The sequence below is a fragment of the Ictidomys tridecemlineatus genome, chromosome 1, assembly GCF_052094955.1.
Source record: "Ictidomys tridecemlineatus isolate mIctTri1 chromosome 1, mIctTri1.hap1, whole genome shotgun sequence".
Lineage (NCBI taxonomy): Eukaryota > Metazoa > Chordata > Mammalia > Rodentia > Sciuridae > Ictidomys > Ictidomys tridecemlineatus.
Genome location: NC_135477.1, coordinates 185,139,408 through 185,159,992, shown reverse-complemented (window position 1 = coordinate 185,159,992; position 20,585 = coordinate 185,139,408). Strand labels below are relative to the sequence as shown.

At 42.4% G+C, this 20,585-nt stretch overlaps 1 protein-coding gene across 9 annotated transcripts in view; it reads right to left on the bottom strand.

Annotated features, from left to right (window-relative positions):
• Positions 1 to 14,171: 14,171 nt before the first annotated feature.
• The window catches only part of LOC110597285 (uncharacterized), a 29,585-nt gene continuing 23,171 nt past the window's right edge, over positions 14,172 to 20,585 (bottom strand). For all 9 annotated transcript variants that reach the window (XM_078052963.1, XM_021721355.3, XM_078052987.1 and 6 more), the window contains one exon: positions 14,172 to 20,580. In XM_078052963.1, the coding sequence (XP_077909089.1) occupies positions 16,986 to 20,580 (3,595 nt within the window). In that variant the 3' untranslated portion in view covers positions 14,172 to 16,985. The remainder of the gene's footprint in view (positions 20,581 to 20,585) is intronic.

Here is a 20,585-nt window from a genome sequence, read left to right as displayed (position 1 = left end):
GTGGAATTAGAGGCATAAATGAGAAAGAGGAGTTAGAGGAGGCTGGCATGGAGGCAGAGGAGGAAAATGTAGGAGGAAGGTGAGGGAATGAAAGTGGAGGAGGAAAAGAAAAAGGGTGAAGGAGGAGAAAGAGGAGAAGAAAGGTCTTGTAAGAAGTAGAGGAGGGGAGGGGAGATGGTGGGGGAGGAGTAAGAATGAGAAGTAGAGGAGGAAGAGTGTGGAGGAGGAAGTGGAGAGGGGGAGAAGGAAGTGGGAAGGAGGAGGAAGGAAACAGAGGTAGAGAAAGGGTAGAGAAGGAGGAAGACTGTGAACAAGGGATGAGGAGTATAGCAGGAAGGAGAGAGGATGGAGGAAGAAGAAGAGGTAAGGTGGAGTAGAAAAAACTGGAAGGAGGAAGGGATTGGAGGAGGGGAGGAGCAGGGGTGCAGATGGAGGAATTAGTAAGGGGGAGTTAGAGGGGTGAAGGAAGAGGGGGAGGGGTTGGAGGAGGAGGAGTTATAGGAAGAGGGGGTAAAGGCAGAGGAGGAGGGGTAGAGGCAGAGGAGGAGATAGAGAAGGAGGGGTAGGACAAGGGGAAAAAAACTGGGGCAGCAGAGGTGCCCCTGACTGCTACCTTTGCTCGTCTGTGATATATATATATATATATATATATATATATATATATATATATCCTGCACCAGGATAGAGATAATTTACATGCAAAGAAATATCCTAGGTAATCTGGGCATAGTAGCACACGCCTGTAATCCCAGTAGCTCAGAAAGCTAAGGCAGAAGTCGAAGCCAGCCTAAGCAAAAAGTGAGGCACTAAGAAATTCAGCAAGACCCTGTCTCAAAATAAAATACAAAAATAGTGATGGGGATGTGGCTCCATGGTCAAGTGTCTCTAAATTGAATCCCTGGTACCAAAAGAAGAAACAAAATATATATATTTGTAATACACACACACAATACACACACACTAGCTAGGACTAATCAATGCCAAGCATCACTATTTATGCTCCCTTTTGATAGGCCAAAATCATGGAAAATATTTGATGGACTGTTTTTTTTCTTTTGTTGTAGTTGTTTTGTTTTGTTTTTACACTCTGAATAATAAATCAATACTTTCTTTACATTCTTATAAAATACCTTATAAACAGAGGATACTGCCACACACATGTGCCACCAATTTTCACCAGGGAACAAAATCACAGTCATTTTTCTATCCAATTGCATTAAAGAATCTTGATGAAATTGTTCAAATAAACATGCTGATTAGGATCATAGTGTCATTGTAAGTGGAGTTTTAAAAGTAGTGTTCTAGTTCATAGCCTACTCATCACTCAGGAGGCAGTTCAGCACAGAGGATGTCACTTTGACAGACACAAAGCGAATTGTGGATGCATGCTTATAGGATTTTAGATATCACATTAAAGTATTGAAGTCACTATTTTAGTGTAGGAAAGTGAAAGTGAGTGGCACTGGACAAAGGTCACAACAAATAGTTTCAAATCTGAGAACATAGAGGGATGAATATATTGAGGTGAGGTTTGAAGTGTCAAAGGGCAAGTCGTGGTGAGCCAACTCTTGTTTTCAAAAGCAGACTGATGGCTCAGATACAAAAAAAATGTGTCACCAGGAAAACAGTTAACTGAGTTTTCTCAATCAAATTGTGAAAATAGTTTTTCTTTTTTCAGTTAACTTCATCAGCACAAATTTATTAGGAGAAATGATAATTTTGAGGCACATATTCTCAAGACTGTGTATTGGCTATTGTCCATCCTAAGTTGAAGCATGGACCATTTCTGACAATAAACAGATTGACCCAGACCTGCACCAAGGCTGGCTGTGTCACTACTGCCTCTCAGCCTTCCCTTCCTCATCAATTGACCCTATTAGTGTGAAGTGGAACAGCCCTGTTAGTAACAACACAGGAGACTGAAGGAGGAAAATCAAGACTTCCACAATTAAAGAAGGTACTGGGAGTTGCCCTGGCTCCAAAGACTAACTTCCCCATCCCCCAGGAAGAGCCGCCCAATGGTGAGCCCTGTTGACTCACATGATCCTTATCCCCATTCAGAAAGCACCCTGTGCCAACTGTCAAACCGGTAAACCGTTAAACTCTCATAACTGTCAAACCACCCCTGGCTCTATAAATATGCAGAGCTGTTCCTCAATAAACGGGCATTTTCTCCAATAACAAGCCTTGTTTGACTTTCATTGGTGCCAAAACCCGGGAGGGGGAATGCCTCGATGCTCGAGGGCCCCCTCTCTCAAGGCTTGCCATCCTTGTCCACTCTTTTTGAGTGCTGCTACTACTCACACAACACTGGCTCTTCAGTAGGTGAGTTCCCCTATCGGGTATCCAACTTCAGACGGGCTACACAGGGGTTTTGACCATGATCATCTATCTGGCAAACCTCTGACACCCAATCTGGAGGAGAGAACACACCCCACTATGACCTTCAGGGTCATGATGGACTCTATAAAGCCCGATTCATGAGTGGGAGGTCCTGAGGGGTGGAAGAACAGGCACTCCCCTCTCTCTCTTTCTTTCTCTCTTAACCACCCTTGTCCCTCTCCTGACCTATGGGGGCCTCTTCTTCCCTCCCTGCAGACTCGCCCTTATTAAATTCTGCACACAAGATTGGCCTTATTATCAATTATACAATTAAAGTCAATGGCCCTCAGGAGGATCTCTAGATCCTGCAATTCTCAGAGATCTGCGAGAGCTCGAAAAAGTGGAAGGCAATCCCCTATGTTGAGGCTTTTCCTCTTCTTTGTTCTCACCCCGACCTATCTGTAGATGAACCTCCTCCCTACCGACCTCCCCCGTCAACTCCGTTCTGCCCCTCAGGTGCTCCTCCTGACTCGGCTGACACCTTTAGTACCCCCAAATCTAGGTCCCACTCTCTAATCTCACAAACCATGCCCCCCTTAAGAGAGGTTGCTGGACCTAAGGGCATTATCCGGGTACATGTCCCATTCTCTATGAATGACCTCACACAACTTGAGTGAAGGTTGGGCTCATTCACAACAAATCCAACCACTTACACTTACATAAGAGAGTTTCAATGGGTCCTCCAGGCTTATAGCCTCACTCACCATTATATATATGTTACATAATATATTGGCTAATACTCTCCTTCTTGAGGAATGTACCAGAGTCTGGGAACTTGCCAGAGCCCATGCGGATGAAACTCACCGAATTAATCCCAATCACCCTCCGGGCCACTTGCTGCCCCAGATCAAACTCCCGACTGGGATTATACACAAGCTGGCATACAGAGTAGGGACTGATTCTCCGCATGAATTATTGCTGGGCTCAAAAAAGCAGCACGTAAGGTCGTCAATTTCCAAAAATTACAAGATATTATTCAAAAGTGAGAGGAGACCCCATCAGAATTTCTGGATTGGCTTATGAAAGCCCTTCAGCAGTATACTAACCTAAATCCCAAAACCCCAGATGGCCGTCATGTCCTTATGACATATTTCCTCTCACAGAGCTACTCCGACATCTGGGCCAAACTAAAAAAGCTTGAACAAGGCTCTGCCACCCCCAAGACTGAGATCTTAGCGGTAGCCTTTAAGGTTTTTCACAACCGGGATGAGGAAATTGAGTGCCGCAAGCACAAGGCCGAACACAATAAATTTCAATAAATTTCAGATGCTCACCCAGGCCCTGCAGGATGCTTCCTAGGGTCGCCAACCATCACCGCAGGTCAAAACCCCCTGCTTCAAGTGTGGCAAGGAGGGACATTGTGCACCACGCACTTCGCATACCCCATGCTCTAAATATCAACAAAAAGGTCTTTGAGGCTCTGACTATCCTAGATCCCATAGGAGGCCTATGGCCAAGGAACCCTCCAACCTTCTGGGCATGGCAATCGATTGATGGAGCCTTGGGTTCTTGTCCCAAGCCATAACAAGACAGGAACCCAGGGTGCGGATTCAGGTGAGTGGGCGTAAGGTTGACTTTCTCCTTGACATCGGGGCTACCTTCTCAGTCCTGACAGAATTCTGGGGGCAAACAGTGCCGTCCACCTCTCCTATTGTCAGGGTAGAGGAAAGACCATCTATCCAAAAAAGACTCCTTTATTACTCTGTTCCATAGACAACTTCCCATTCTCTCAGACGTTCCTAGTTATGTCCCAATGTCCAGTTCCTTTGCTCGGCGGAGATATTCTCTCTAAATTCAATACAACAATCAACATCCAGGCTTCTGGCATCAGTCAGACCCCAGAATCAGCCTGTTCATCTTTTCTGGCCCTTTTAGCAGAAGACTGGCCATTCTGCTCCACTTGTGAGGCTGACATGAAACACCATACTAAAAAGGACCCCTTACCTATGAACCTGGTCCACCCAATTGTATGGGATAACCACACCCCCTCCACTGTTTCCTGCCCACCAGTTAACATTCATCTCAAAGATCCCAACACCTTCCCCAATCAGGGTCAATACACCCTGTCCACAAAGGCTCTTCTGGGCCTACAACCTATTATTCAGGACCTTCTTACCAAGGGTTACCTCCGTCTTGTTCATTCCCCTTACAATATTTCCATACTAGCAGTAAAAAAGTCCAATGGGTCCTATCGCTTAGTTCAGGACCTATGACTCATCAACACCTCTATTAGGCTCATACATCCTTTGGTTCCCAACCCATACACCCTTCTGTCTCAGATTCCCCACACTGTGACCCACTTCTCAGTCATAGATTTAAAGGATGCTTTCTTCTCCATTCCCCTTGCCCCCGACTCACAAGATCTTTTGCCTTTACCTGGACAGATCTCACCACCAGACATTCTCGACAACTAACCTGAACTGTCCTTCCTCAAGGATTTCGAGATAGTCCACACCTCTTTGGAAAAACTTGGCCTCCGACCTCCAATCTTTTCACCCCCAGTGCCGCGAATCCACCCTCTTGCAATATATTGATTATTGTCCAGCAAATTTCTTTGCCCACCTGCGGGGAGAAAAGCACCCCACCACAGCCTTTAAGGCTATGGTGGCCCTCAGGGACAAAAGTCCTAGTCCTCTCACCTTTAAGACTCTGCAGATAGAGACGCTTACCCTCCCCGTTAGCTTCCATTACTCTCTCTTGCCCTGCCTCTCTCTCTCCCCTCTTTCTGGCCCTGGAAATATCTGGTCTCCCCAGGAGGTGTCCCGAAAAGCCTTGGCCATGGCTCTGGCTCCGTCCAGGATGAGAGCTTCAACTGTCAGGATTCAGTGACAACCAATCTCTGCAGTTCGAACCGGCCACTTAGGCACTCCTGATTTTTGGCTCCAGTGGGGATGCCCCTTTTGCCAATAAATCAGTTTCCTCCTTCTCTCTTACCATGTTTGCGTTCTCTTCCCTCTTCCTTACATGGATAATATGTTCTCTCTGCTGGTCAACTCTCCCCTACAATACTCTTGGATCAAATGTAGCACCCAGGCCTGGTCCACTTACATACTTTCCTTCTTGGGTTTGGCTGGTTACTTCAGGGCCTAGATTCCTAATTTCTCCCTCCTTGCCAGGCTGCTATCTGGCCAAGGGTCCCTAAGATGAACCCCTACCCTCAGCAGCAGGGAAGCACTTTATAATCCTTAAAAAGGCCTTCCTCCAGGCACCCACCCTGCATCTCCCCGACCTCTCCCGACCCTTCACCCTCTATGTACATGAAAAACAAGGACAAAGTTTGGGTGTTCTGGATCAGGACTATTTGCACCAGTGACCTACCCATCCAAACAGCTTGACCCCACCATCAGGGGCTGGCCCCCATGCCTCAGAGCCCTAGCAGTGGCCCATGACCTCCAGAAAGAATCACACAAGTTTACCTTTGGCTCCCCACTAACCATCTCATTTCCTCACCATCTAAAGGATTTCCTCACTTACAAGGGGCTAGAGTCACTTCCTCCTTCCAGGGTCCTATCCCTCCTTCTCTCATTTCTTGAAAATCCCTCCATCTCATTTCAGTCCTGCTCTTCATTAAACCTTGCCTCCCTCCTCCCATCTTCTCCCTCACAAGAGGCCGTCCACAAATGCCTGGAGGTATTAGAGATTATTTTACCCTGCCCTACCACCATTTCTGAGGGACCCCTGACCTCTTTGGACCTCGTCTGGTTCTCAGATGGTAGCTCCTTTATACACGGAGGGGTTAAAGTGGTGGGGTATGCTGTCATTTCCCTCTCATCCATCATAGAGGCAAAACTTCTCCCACCCAATACCACAACCAACAAGCTGAACTCATAGCTGCCACAAGGGCATGCGAGCTATCAGAGGGAAAAACCCTCTTCCTATATACAGATTCCTAATACGTCTTCCATATCCTGATCTCCCACGCAGCCATTTGGAAATAAAGGGGCCTATTGACCACGAGAGGGATGGCAGTCATTAATTCCACACTTATTTCTGGCCTACTATGAGCCTCCAGGCTGCCTTCCAAACTGGGAATAATCCATTGCAAGGCCCACCAAACTGATTCCTCCCTTAACACTATGGGGAATTCCAAGGCTGATCAAGCGGCTCCATCAACTGCCCTACAGAGCTTTACCTTCTCTCCCCTACTCTTCATTACAGTTACCACCCGAGATCTGCCCAAAGATTCCCAACAACTCTCCCAGTTTCTTCACTCTATTCCATTCTAGTCCACAGAGTTTCACTACTTTGCTTCACTCCTTTTTCACCCTTTCCCCATGCAATTAGACCCTCCTACAACAGATCACTTCTGCTTGTCAGATCTGCCAGAGAACCAATACCAATACTCCATTAAAACCTAAACATTTCCCTTCTCATCAGGCCCACAGTCATACCCCGGCTGCAGACTACTGGCAGATTGATTTCACCAACATGCCCCAAGTAAAAAACATATTGGTAGATACTTTTTTGGGGGATGGGTTGAAGCCTTTCCCACTTCTAACAAGTGGACCTCTATGATAGTTGATCTTTTGCTTACTCACATAATCCCCCTTTGGGATGCCCACTTCTATCCTATTAGACAATGGCCCAGAATTCACCTCGAAGGTAATTCAGGGACAGGCTCACAAGCTATCACTCCCTTCAAATTTCCATTGCCCTTACCGCCCCCAGGCTTCCGGAAAGGTTGAAAGGACCCTCACCAAGCTCACCGTGGAATTAAGCCCAGACTGGGTAAAGGTGCTCCCATTGGCTTTATTGCACATTAGGACCTTGCCAAAGAAGCCTTCTAATCTCTCACCTTTCAAAGTCATGTATGGCCATCCCCTAGTTCCTCCCAGATTGCCTACAGAACCCCTATCCATCTCTGAAACCTATGCCCTGCCCCTCCTCTTCAATCTATGCTCTGAACTCTGGCGTTATCAAGACTGGCTCCTTCCTGGCCCCAGTCTCTCTCAAAACCCTATCTCCTTACACCTGATCAACTTGTTTACTGTTGCCCACCGGAGGAAAAGCCCCCTCTAAAACCAAAATGGGAGGGTCCTGCTCAAGTGATTCTGTGCACTCCCTTGGCGGCTAAATTCAAATTACCTAATAACCAACTTACCCCATGGATTCAAATTTCCAGGCTTAAGCCCTGTACTCCTACACCTTCATCAGAAGAGCCAACGATTATCACCTGCCATTAAGTACTCTTGTCAATGCTCCCCCTCATTTCTGGCCCCTCTTGGGTCCTCTCTTCACCCTATGTCTGGAGATTCAAGGCAAGTGACTGTAAGGGCCTCCTCCAGCCAGACCCCCCCATCAGTATTTAAAGTTGAGGTGCTTCACATAAAACCTGGAGAGATCTGACTGCTCTCAAAGGGAAATCTGGTAACAATGGGTCACCATCCTCCTTTGGCCACCTTCGTTCAGAGTGTGGGAGAAGCGGCCTTCTTTATTAAAAAGCCTGTGCTTTCTTGGTGTGACTAGGGAAAGCTGGGAACAGTGATAAGTGAAAGAAGCAAGCTGGTTTGGAAAGCTGGGATATTTCGGAAAGGTAATGAGAGAAGCAAGCTGGTTTCAGAGACCCAGGTAGGAGAGAGTTTGAAGAGCAGCCTTAATAGAGAAGGGAGGGAGCTAGATTGGACTAGGAATGAAGAGTGGAATTGAGGGTGTTAGGTTCAGGATAGGCTGGTCTGCAGGGCATGCCAAGCAAAGTTAGCTGCAGAATGACCTGGCTTCTCAAACCCTCTGTCTGGTTCTTTATCACCTGTTTACGCTCAAGCCTCCACTCATTTAACCCCCCTTATGCCAACAAGGCAGCTTGCAGACCCAGATACCCCTTTAGATTTGGGCTATAAAAACTCCTTGTGCCTGTTCCTTCCCTTTATCATAAAGTTCATTCAGACTCAGGTGGGTAAAATTTCTAATCAAGCATTTAACCAGCTTCTCCTCAGGAATTACCAACTCCTGGCTACTGATGATAGCTCCAGTCAAGACCTATGCTGAATGAACTGACATCATCATGGATCTGTAGTGGCTAGGAACCTTCCTTGATCTAATTCCTGAAGTTATACCGGTCTTCCCTGCCCTCCTGTGGGGGTTCCTTACTTCCCTCCTCTCTGATCCTCCCACACCACCCCAAATCAGCAGGAAACAGCCAGAATGAGTCGACGCCCACTCTCATTTAATAACAAAGAGGGGGAAATGTTGGAAGTTACCCAGGCTCCAAAGACTAACTCCCCCCCCCAGAACAGCCATCCAATGCTGAGCCCTGCTGACTCACATGATCCTTACCCACCAATCAGGAAGCACCCCATGCCAACTGTCAATCTGTTAAACTGTCATAACTATCAAACCACCCCTAGCTCTATAAATATGCAGAGCTGTTCCTCAATAAACGGGCATTTTCTCTGACAAGCCTTGTTCGTTCTTTCAGAAGATATCTCAGGAAGGCATGTGCACATCCTAATCCTCAGTGGTCCAGGGAAGGGAGTGGTCATTTCCACCCTCCATCAATGCTCCTGTCTCACCAGATGAGGCCTAGGAGGAAATGCCACCTGCATTCTTCTTCCAAGGCTGGGCCTGTCTCAAGGCTGCATCTTCTCAAGGAAAGTTCTGTCAAACTGAAACACAATCTCACAAAATCATGTAAAAAAAGCAAATCATTTGAGCCACTATGGAGATGAGAACATGGAAAACAGGTGCTTCTGTTGCCCAGAATCAGTGTCCTGAGATGGTCTCCACAAGGTCTCTCCCTCTTTTTCACAGGAGCAGCCTCCTGAACTCAGCCTTATAGGAAGAAGATGTGGCATGACTGTCATTGCTTCCCCACCCACCATCCAGGTGGCAACCTATGCTTCCATGTAGACACAAGGCTTTCTTTCAGTTCCAAAGTCAGCTTATGTTTAAGTGAACCCTGGAATCTTCCATCTTGGAGGCTTCCCTACAGGGGGAGGCCATGGGGGCAGATAATACAATATCCTGTGGAGATTACCAGCTTTTGTGTCTACTAGGCTGTGTTCTCATTTCTACATTAGAAAGCCAAAATTCAAACCAGACTACCTTAATTCCAAACCCTAATTAACCACCAAGGACTCCCTATAAACTTAAACAGTGTACCTATACAGTTAAATAGTGTTCCTATACAGTTAAGTATTGTTCTTTGTGTAAAACTCCTTGCTTGAGCACTGAATCACTAGCAGGTTGGTTCTGTCTGATTTGTGAATTGCTATTAGCTCAAATAACCAGGCATGGGAAACCCGGGAAGTCCCTAAATTCACTGATTTCTAATTACATATTGATGTGCCCCAAGAGTGTCTCTCAGATCTCAGTTACAAATCGTTTTGTGAATTCTGAATTTACATGAATATTTCAAAATTCAGATTATGCTCAGAAGTTGGTTTGAGCTCAATGTCAGAATGGACAAACTGGACTTTGCACAGCAGCAGGTCTCAGGTATGTAACATCTAGGAATACGGGAAACTTATACACACATATGCACACAAATAAATATATATTCATATATATGTATACATGCACACACATCTATATGAATGCATGAATGCAAGAATTCTAAGACTTCTCCACTGTGAACCTGTGCATTTCAAGAGAAAAAAAATTGTCCTACTAAAGATCAAATATAATTATAGTGACAAGATTGGAGATGTTTTAACCTAAAAAAGTTCTAAATCTGAAGAATACAATGGAGAAAACAATGCCTCCAAATCAATGAGGTGCATTTTGGGGGGGCTAATAAAACACTAAACAAATAAAATATCATCTCTTTAAAAAAATTCTGGCCAAGTTGAGAAGACTACTCCTACACACACACACACACACACACACACACACACACACACACCTTCTTGGGGATTTAGAGGGCCCCTTCATACATTTTTGGAGGCTACAAATTAAAGAATTCTGTTTTGAGAAACTGCCTTTATTGTAAATCGCCAGAGCATTAAAAGATAAACCCTCCATTGTAATGCTAGTCGTCTGAAGGATCCACTTCTCAACTGGACTGCTCACCTAATAAAAAAGAGATCCTGAACCCTAGGACAATATACAAAACTCTGAGTTAAGAGTATGTCTCTGGTTGGAGTTTCTAAAAAGCTCCAAATTCCCCTTTCCAAATTAATAAAATAGCTAATAATTTGCTACTTTTCCTATTCCACCAGAGCCCCCCTTCTCAAACCCCTGGTGACTGTGTACTCTACTAACACTGTTGACCTCTTTCTTATTCTATTTCTGCTACACTACAAACTTCTTTTTAGGAACAACACAGTATAAAAGGAATCAGTATCTGTCTAGAAGGCAATCTTATAAGTACCCATGTTGAGTCCAGGCATACAAAGTACTCAGTGAATACCATGGTACTCACCATGATTTTATAAATGGAGTTGAAACTGAGGGAAAACAGAATAAATCTTTATTCTTACCAATGTTATTATTGCCTGTTCCAGAAGTCATCAGGCTGAGTGTATAATCTCATTGACTTTGCTATACACAATACCTCTGACCTACAGGTCACAATGGCAGTAGTTGACTAAGTTGTTTTCATGAACTTATGTCATGGGAGTCAAATGCCTCATTCTCAGGATACCAACTAATCATATCTGGCCACTCACCACCAAAACCAAACAGAAAATGTAATTGTGCTGAGCAGGAAATACAACTAATAAAAATGGTCACAATGGGAATTCAAAAGGAAACCAGCATCTCAGCTCTGTCCTCCAGTTGCTGACATGAGCTTCAGGTGTGGAGGAAGGACAGGGGCATGGCTGAGAGGTCTCCATGGTTAAGGAATCACAGATCATCTCTCAGTCCTGCTTCTGTAAGGAGACTGCCTCTAGATTTTGTGCTCAGGATGCTTGTGTACCAGATCTGTGATCCTGGAAGAGGCAATTCAGTCCCCCTGAGAGGACAGCTCCTGCTTAGGAAAGCAGTCCCACTGTGGGTGATCTGCCTGCCTCACATCATTCTTGGAAGCTGTATGACAAATCTCTAAATGCCTCTCCAGGGGTCTGAAATGGAATACCCCAATTTTGCCTATCTTGAGAGGAAAGAGAGATTAGGTAAATCTGGGGCTGATAAAAACTTATATAGATAGGTTTTAGGTGAATACTCTTTAAATGATTAGCATGCAAAGGAACAGTGAAAGGAGTGAGCAAGTATCTGACCCAACACTTATAGTAACAAAGGATAAAGAAGCAAAATGAAGGCAGATATGCCAAGCTTTTTTTTTTCTTTTTAAAGAGAGGGGGGGGGAGAAGAGAGAGATTTTTTAATATTTATTTTTATCGGCGGACACAACATCTTTGTATGTGGTGCTGAGGATTGAACCCGGGCTGCACGCATGCCAGGCGAGCGCGCTACCTCTTGAGCCACATCCCCAGCCCCTGCCAAGCTTTATTCTGCCTGGTTACCACAGAATATCTTCAGGCAGAAGTAAAGGGTCATGGCTTAGAAAAGCACTCCTTGTTAGCTTGTCCATCTCAAACTAAAAGTAAAAAGTTCTTCACTTGAGATTGTATATGTGTCTAGTGGTGAAATTTTGACACCAGAGATTCAAAAGCTCCCCCCACCTCATGCTAATGATGCCATTTGTTAAACACACTCCTATAAAAGGACAGGATAACAAAACACAAATGATCACAACTTCCCCATCCTTCAGAGGCAGAGTTAAGGCTACTCCTATCTCCTCACATCTGAACTCTGCTTGAATGAGTTCTCTCTCATTTATATTAGTCACCTTCCAGGGATTGGTCTACTGTGTGGCAGGCCAAATGGGCCTCATTGCTTAACACAGTTCAACAAAAGAAAATATAGCTGGGCGTGGAGCCCCATGCTTGAAATCCTGGAGGCTCATGAGGCTGAGGCAGGAGGATCATGGGTTCAAAACCAGCCTCAGCCTAAGCAAGGTGCTAAGCAACTCAGTGAAAACCTGTGTCTAAATAAAATAAAAAACAGGACAGGAGATTTGGCTCAGTGGCCAAGTTTCCTTGAATTTAATTCCCAAAGGCAGGAGGGGGGGGGCTTGGAAAACTAATGACCTATACAAATGTGATTTCAAAAAGTACTAGTTTCAGCATATTTTAACATACTTTGGTTTAAAAAATGATGTCTATAAGGGAAATTTCCATTTATACAGTATGTATCTATGGGTGGGAAAGTGGACTGAATCACTAAAAAATGGAAAAGGCATCTATTTGGATGTACATAAAAATATATTTTAAAAATTATGTCTGCTTAAGGAAATTTTCCTTGACATCTTGTCCATGTTTTTCTATATATTATATATATTTAGTTGTAGATGGACACAGAATATTTATCTTAGTTATTCTTTTCTATGTGGTGCCGAGAATGGAATTCAGGGCCTCATATGCTAGGCAAGTTCTACCATGGAGCCACAACCTCATCTCCCTCATTTTGTCTTAGTAAGTCTGTACCTATATTCATCTTTATTTGCTTGGAGAAACAATGGTATTGACACAATGCTTAACCCGAAGCACAAGCTCTGAGTTTTTAGAAATCAATTTCCTACCCAGCCTTGCTAGAATCTGATAGCTGTCATTCCTGTAGTGTAAACCTGGGGGAGTTGACTCAGAAGGGAAAGAGGAGAAAGAGGAAGAAGAGAAGGAGGAAGAAGAGAAGGAGAAAGAAGAGTAGATAACATTAAATTGCTTTTGTGCAAATTGTTCACAGAAAATGTTACTCTCTTGTTTATTGTTGTCTTAACATACATAACATCTGCTGTGAGCTCATGTACACAAACAGTTAAGTTTTGCTATGCTTAGCAAAACAAGGAGTTCTGTGAGAAAGTATGAACTCTTTGAACTGTGTCCTTGTTGCTGTCTTAAGAAGACCAGAGAAAAGAACGTTCTGCCAAGTGTAAAATTTATATATATATATATATATATATATATATATATATATATATATATATATATATATGTGTGTGTGTGTGTGTGTGTGTGTGTGTGTCTGTGTGTCTGTGTGTGTGTGTTTGCCTGGGAATAACTAACCACAAGTTAATTGATAAGAAATATGGACACTGTAACCTTAAAGTTTTCCTGAGAATGTATATCATGCTTGTAAGGATTTAGCTGAGGAAAGGATGTTTTTTCTTTTCCCTTGTTTTAATTAACAATGCTGTATAAAATAAGGAGAGAAAAAAATAAAGACGATGCTCATTCTCTACTGAATTCGTGTGTGTGCGTGTGTCTTTCTTAAGCATCTCTGCTGTATCAGCAATTATAGATTGTCAGCAGGTCTGACAGGTGGCATCCCTGGGTGGGCAGCAGAGAGTCCCCTTATTGGCAAAGTTAAGTGAAGGGGAGAGGTACCATGGGATCAAAAATCTCAAGAAGTCAAATGCAACAAGCAATTATGACTTTGCTTAAGGAGCAAGGAATTATAATTAATAGAAAAACAGCTTCTGTTTTTATGCTTGCTATTAAAACTGCATCTCCTTGTTTTTTGTACTCAGGGAATTTAATGGTTCCTGATTGGGAACATGTAAAAGAAGATTTGCAAAAATATTTAAGGGAAAAGGGTCTGGACAGTTTAAGATTGTTCTCACTTATCCTTAGGAAATTGGATTCACTGAAAATAAGAACAGAGACATCTGATGCTGACACATAAGACCAAATCTTTAAAGACTCCAGTCCATTGTTCTGACCCTTAAGCCAGGGAAGGGTATGGTCTGTTAGCTCTCTCCCCATCTCCTTCCATTTTCCATGGCTGTCCCCTCTTACCTTTTGCCTTCCATCTCTTCACCTTCTCCTTGACACAGAAAGTTTGGCCAGTGGTGCACGGGATTGCTCTTTATTCTTCTATGTCCACACTTCACATTAATTTTTGACACTTACAAACAACAAAGAGTGGTGGGGAAGAACCATCCTGTACCTTGATACCAATGGATCAGCATAATTGTTGAGATACTGGCATAGCAAGTAGCATTCAAGGGTCTTGTTAAGCCAAGTCATTTGTTATTATTAAGTTTTTAAAACTGCACACTACACATAACTACTCTTCTCTCTACAAAAATTGCTTCTGAAAACTTTAGGGTATTCATGCAAACTTTCAGATTGAACAGGTAATATATTCCCCTTATCCCCAGTAGTGCTCATGTTTTGTGTGGTTAGGTGAAAGAGTTTTGCTGCCCAATAACCTACAATGGAAGTCACCATCTCAATCTTCAGGAAATGTGATTCATTGCTATTAAGCTTTGTACAAAATGCAAAGTGATTTTTGTCTAAGGCCATCAATCCTTCTCATAAGACCTTTGGAATGCTGTTAAACAGTTTGCTAAAAAAAATACCACACACTGACTAGGGATTTTGCCCTCAGAAGAGCCTCTCCCATGCTTTATCAGAAGCTAGCACCATTGCTTCATCTTCCTTTCAAAATCAGTACCTGGAACATTAGGCACAAATGATGTGAACCCTATCACAAGTGCACACTACACTATCAAGTGAAGCAGAAGCACTGAAAATAGAAAGGCCACAACTACAGTCTGCACAATAAAAACTTATTAGGCAACTAGTGATGTACTTAATTCATTCTCTCTCTCTCTCTCTCCTTCCCAGTTGCCATGAGGTAAGAAGTCCTTCTCTACTACGCCATCACATATTATGTTCTGTCGCACCTCAGGCCTAAAGCAAGGTGTTCAGTCGATGATAGACTGAATGTTATATGACTATGAGCCAAAATAAATCTTCCCTCTATTAAGTTGAATTTTCTCTGGTATTTTTGTGAGTGAAATGGAAATCTGAAACATAAATCAAACTGGAAAGTGTGAAGGCTCTATCATATTTCTGGTTCAGAGTTTCTCAACCTGTGCAACAGTTTTATGTTCTTCAAAGGAACCATAAATTGGACATTTTCACACATTCCTTTGCTCCACTACCTTCCATGTATAAGAAGTAAATATCACACATTTAGAGGGTTTCACTTCCACTATGAGTAAAATGGCTTTAAAAGCAACAGGAAAAAATGATTTACCACTTCGATAATGTTCAGAGTTTTTGTAGTGTGAATCCTCTACTTGAAGATGACGAGGAAAATTGGTCATTTACCAGAATTTTTGCATTCAAATAGCATTGCTACATTACCATTTCTTTAACGATTATTAGAGGAACTGCACCAAAGGTGTTTACATTAATATATGTTTGTTCTGATTGTTTACATTAATATAGCTTTGTTCCAATACAAGTTATTTCATGTTTTTTGAATGTCACTGCAACAAATAAAGGATTTGCTTTTTATATATAATGTTCGTTCTTATATTTGAAAATAGCAAGATTAATTGAAGGCTTTTTCACATTGTTGACTCTCATTAGGCTTCTATCCAGTATGAATCTGTTTATAATTTGAAGCTGATAATAAAGGAGGGCAGGAGTTATGGCTCAACAGTAGAGCACTCACCTAGAACATGTGACGCCCTGCGTTCTATCTTAGCACCACATAAAAATAAGTAAATAACATAAAGACATTGTGTCCAACTATAACTAAAACAAACATATATATATATAGAAAAAAAAAAGAATAAGGAAACATTTTTTACATTGCTTCCATTTACATGTTTTCTCTACAGCATGAGTGTGTTTATACCGTTGAAAGAGAGTGACAATCCTGATTTGTTTTTCCAGACTTTTTTCATATAGTCTCTCTCTGGTATGAGTTTTCAAACTGAATTAGAATGAGCAAGAGTTGTACCACATTGTTTACATGAGGTAAAAGTACTTATTGGAGGTCTCTCTCCAATAAGTTCATTCATGTACATGAAGATATACACAACTAGTAAATGCTTTACCACATCATTACATTCACAGAGCTCTTCTCCAGTATATTTTTATGTCTAAAGCCCACTGTAATAAGTGAAGGCTTTCCCACATTGTCTACATTCACAAGGTTTTCCCCAGCATGAGTTTTGTCATGTATTTGAAGATAATTCAAACCACTGAAGGCTTTACAACACCATTTATTCTCATGGGGCCTTTCTCCATTGAGATTGTTCATGTATTTGAAGGAAAAGGGGGAAAAACATGAAGATTTTTCTTTTCTTTTTAAAAATTTTTTAGATGCTGATGAACCTTCATTTTATTCATTTATTTATAGGTGGTGAGGAGACTCAAACCCAGTGCCTCACACACGCCAGGCAAATGCTCTACCACCGAGCCACAACCCCACCATGATGGTTTTAACACATTATTTACATTCATAGATTCTCTCCAGTGTGAGTCTGCTCAGGCACATGAAGATAAACAGAACATCTAAAGCTTTTACCACAATGTTTACATACCCATGTAAACATTCTTTCCAGTATGAGTTTTTTCATGGGAGTAAAGTTCAACGGGTGAAGCAAAGTCTTTCACGCAGTGTTTACATTCATAAGACTTCTTTCCTATGAGTTGGTTCATGTGAGCAAAGTTAACTGGATGAACAAAAGGCTTTCCCACAGTGTACACATGGATCACGATTTTCTCCAGTATGATTTTGATTAAGTATTTGAAGGGTAGTTAAAGTAGTGAAGGCTTTTCAACATTGTTTACATTTGTACGGATTATCTCTACCATGAATTCATGTGTACAAAATTCAATGTACTTAGTGAAGGCTTTGTTTCACTGCTTAGAGTCATAGGGCTTCCCTCCCATATGAATTTGTTCATGTGCCTGAAGAATAGAGGACTGAGTGAAGGCTTTCCCACACTGCTTACATTCATAGGGCTTCTCTCTAGCATGAGTTCTTTCATGTGAGTGAAGGTTAGACAACCAAGTGAAGGCTTTGCCACACTTCTTACATTTATAGGGCTTCTCTCCAGTATGAGATCGTTTATGTATTTGAAGACTAGACAAAGTAGTAAAGGCTTTACCACATTGTGTACACTCATATGGCTTCTCTCCAGTATGAGATCGTTTATGTATTTGAAGGTTAAACAACCTAGTAAAGGCTTTACCACATTTTGTACATCCATAGGGTTTCTCTCCAGTATGAGTTTGCTTATGTTTATGAAGGTAAGAGAAGGCAGTGAAGGCTTTTCCACATTCTTTGCACTCATAGGGCTTCTCCCCAGTATGAGTTCTTTCATGTGTGCGAAGGGTACCAGATGAGCTAAAGGCTTTGCCACATTGCTTACATTCATAGGGCTTCTCTCCAGTATGAGAGCGTTCATGTATTTGAAGGTTAAACAAACTAGTGAAGACTTTATCACATTTTGTACATCCATAGGGCTTCTCTCCAGTATGAGAGCGTTTATGTGTTTGAAGGTAAGAGAAGGCAGTGAAGGCTTTTCCACATTCTTGGCACTCATAGGGCTTCTCCCCAGTATGAGTTCTTTCATGTATGCGAAGCGTACCAGATGCACTGAAGGCTTTGCCACACTGTTTACATTCATAGGGCTTCTCCCCAGTATGAGTTCTTTCATGTCTGTGAAGGGTACTAGATAAACTAAAGGCTTTGCCACACTCCTTACATTCATAGGGTTTCTCTCCAGTATGAGTTTGCTTATGTTTTTGAAGGTAAGAAAATGCAGAGAAGGCTTTTCCACATTCTTTGCATTCAAAGGGCTTCTCCCTAGTATGAGTTCTTTCATGTCTGTGAAGTTTAGTAGATGAAATAAAGGCTTTGCCACATTGCTTACATTTATAGGGCTTATTTGCAGTGTGAATTTGTTTATGTTTTCGAAGGTAACATAAGGCAGTGAAGGCTTTTCCACATTCTTTGCATTCATAGGGCTTCTCCCCAGTATGATTTCTTTCATGAGCTTGAAGTGTACCAGTTGAACTAAAGGCTTTCCCACATTGCTTACATTCGTAAGGCTTCCTTCCTGTATGAATTTGTTTATGTTTTCGAAGGGAAGAGAAGGCAGTGAAGGATTTGCCACATTCTTTGCATTCATAGGGCTTCTCTCCAGTGTGAGTTTGTACATGGGCGTGAAGGGTAGAGGACTGAGAGAAGGCTTTCCCACATTGTTTACATCCATAGGGCTTCTCTCCGGTATGAGTTCTCTTGTGTGAGTGAAGGATGGAGGACTGGGTAAAGGCTTTACCACACTGCTTACATTCATAGGGCCTCTCTCCGGTATGAATTCGTTTATGTTGCTGAAGAGAAGAGGAAGAAGTGAAGGCTTTTGTACATTGTTTACACTCATAGGGCTTCTCTCCAGTATGAGTTCTTTCATGTATTTGAAGTTTGGAGGACGTAGTGAAGGTTTTTCCACACTGTTTACATTCTGCCATATGAGTTTGTTTATGTACTTGATGTTCAGAGGAACAAGTGAAGACTTCACTACATTGTTTACATTCATAGAGTTTCTTCCCAGTGTGAATTTGCTCATGCTTGTGAAGTTTACTAGACGAAGAAAAGGCTTTACCACACTGTTTACATCCATAGGGCCTCTCTCCAGTATGAGTTCGTTCATGTGAGTGACAGTTAAATAACCGAGCGAAGGCTTTCCCACATTGTTTACATTCATAGGGCTTCTCTCCAGTATGAGTTCTTTCATGTATTCGAAGGGTACCAGATGAGCTAAAGGCTTTGCCACACTGCTTACATTCATAGGGCTTCTCTCCGGTATGAGTTCGTTTATGTGTCCGAAGGGAAGAAGAACAAGTGAAGGCTTTTGTACATTGTTCACATTCATAGGGCCTCTCTCCAGTATGAGTTCTTTCATGCATTTGAAGTTTAGAGGGTGTAGTGAAGGATTTTGCACATTGTTTACATTCATAGGGCTTCTCTCCAGTATGAGTTTTTTCATGTGAATGAAGGCAAGATGACCGAATGAAAGCTTTGCCACACTGCTTACATTTATATGGCTTCTCTCCTGTATGAGTTCTTTTATGTACTTGAAGTTCATAGGAAAAAGTGAAGACTTTACCACATTCTTTACATTCATGGGGCTTCTCTCCAGTATGAATTCGTTCATGTGAGTGACAGTAAGATAACCGAGTGAAGGCTTTCCCACATTGTTTACATTCATAGGGCTTCTCTCCAGTGTGTGTTCTTTTATGTATGCGAAGGGTACCAGGTGAGCTAAAGGCTTTGCTGCACTCCTTACATTCATAGGGCTTCTCTCCGGTATGAGTTCGTTTATGTATCCGAAGGGAAGAAGAACAAATGAAGGCTTTTGTACATTGTTCACATTCATAGGGCCTCTCTCCAGTATGAATTCTTTCATGTAATTGAAGTTTAGAGGATGTAGAGAAGGCTTTTGCACATTGTTTACATTTATAGGGCTTCTCTCCAGTATGAGTTTTTTCATGTGAATGAAGGCAAGATGACCGAATGAAGGCTTTGCCACACTGCTTACATTTATATGGCTTCTCTCCTGTATGAGTTCTTATATGTACTTGAAGTTCATAAAAAGAAGTGAAGACTTTACCACATTCTTTACATTCATGGGGCTTCTTCCCAGTGTGAATCTGTTCATGCTTCCAAAGTGTACTGTAAGAAAGAAAGGCTTTCCCACACTGCTTACATTCATAGGGCTTCTCTCTTGTATGAATCCGTATATGTATATGAAGAGAAGAGGATGTACAGAAGGCTTTTGCACAGTGTTCACATTCATAGGGCTTCTCTCCAGTATGAGTTCTTTCATGTGAGTAAAAGTGAAAAGCCCGAGTGAAGGCTTTACCACACTGCTTACATTCATACAGCTTCTCTCCTGTATGAATTCGTTCATGTACTTGAAGTTCAGAGGAACATGTGCAGACTTTACCACACTGTTTACATTCATAGGGCTTCTCTCCAGTGTGAGTTCGTTTATGTATTTGAAAGTAGGAGAATTTACTGAAGGCTTTACCACATTCTTTACATTCATAGCACTTATCTCTTATATGAGTTTGTTTATGTATTTGAAGAGAATATGAATGAGTGAAGGCTTTCCCACATTGTTTACATCTGTAAGTGATCTCTCCAGTAGGAGTTTGTACATGCATTTGAAGGTTATTTGAAATAGTAATAGTGCCTCCACATTGCTTACATCCAGGTGGCTGCTCTCCAGTATGAGATGGTTGATATTTTTGAAAACACTTGGAACAACTGAACTCTCTTCCAAATGTCAGACCTCCATTAGGTCCATTTACGGTGTGCTCTGACACGTGGCATGGAACACTTGTGACAGAAATGGAGGATTTTCTCTTCTCTTTACATTCATATAGCTTTCTTCCACACTCCTCATTCTCATATGGTTTGTTTGCAGAGTGAGATAAGATGGGCCTATT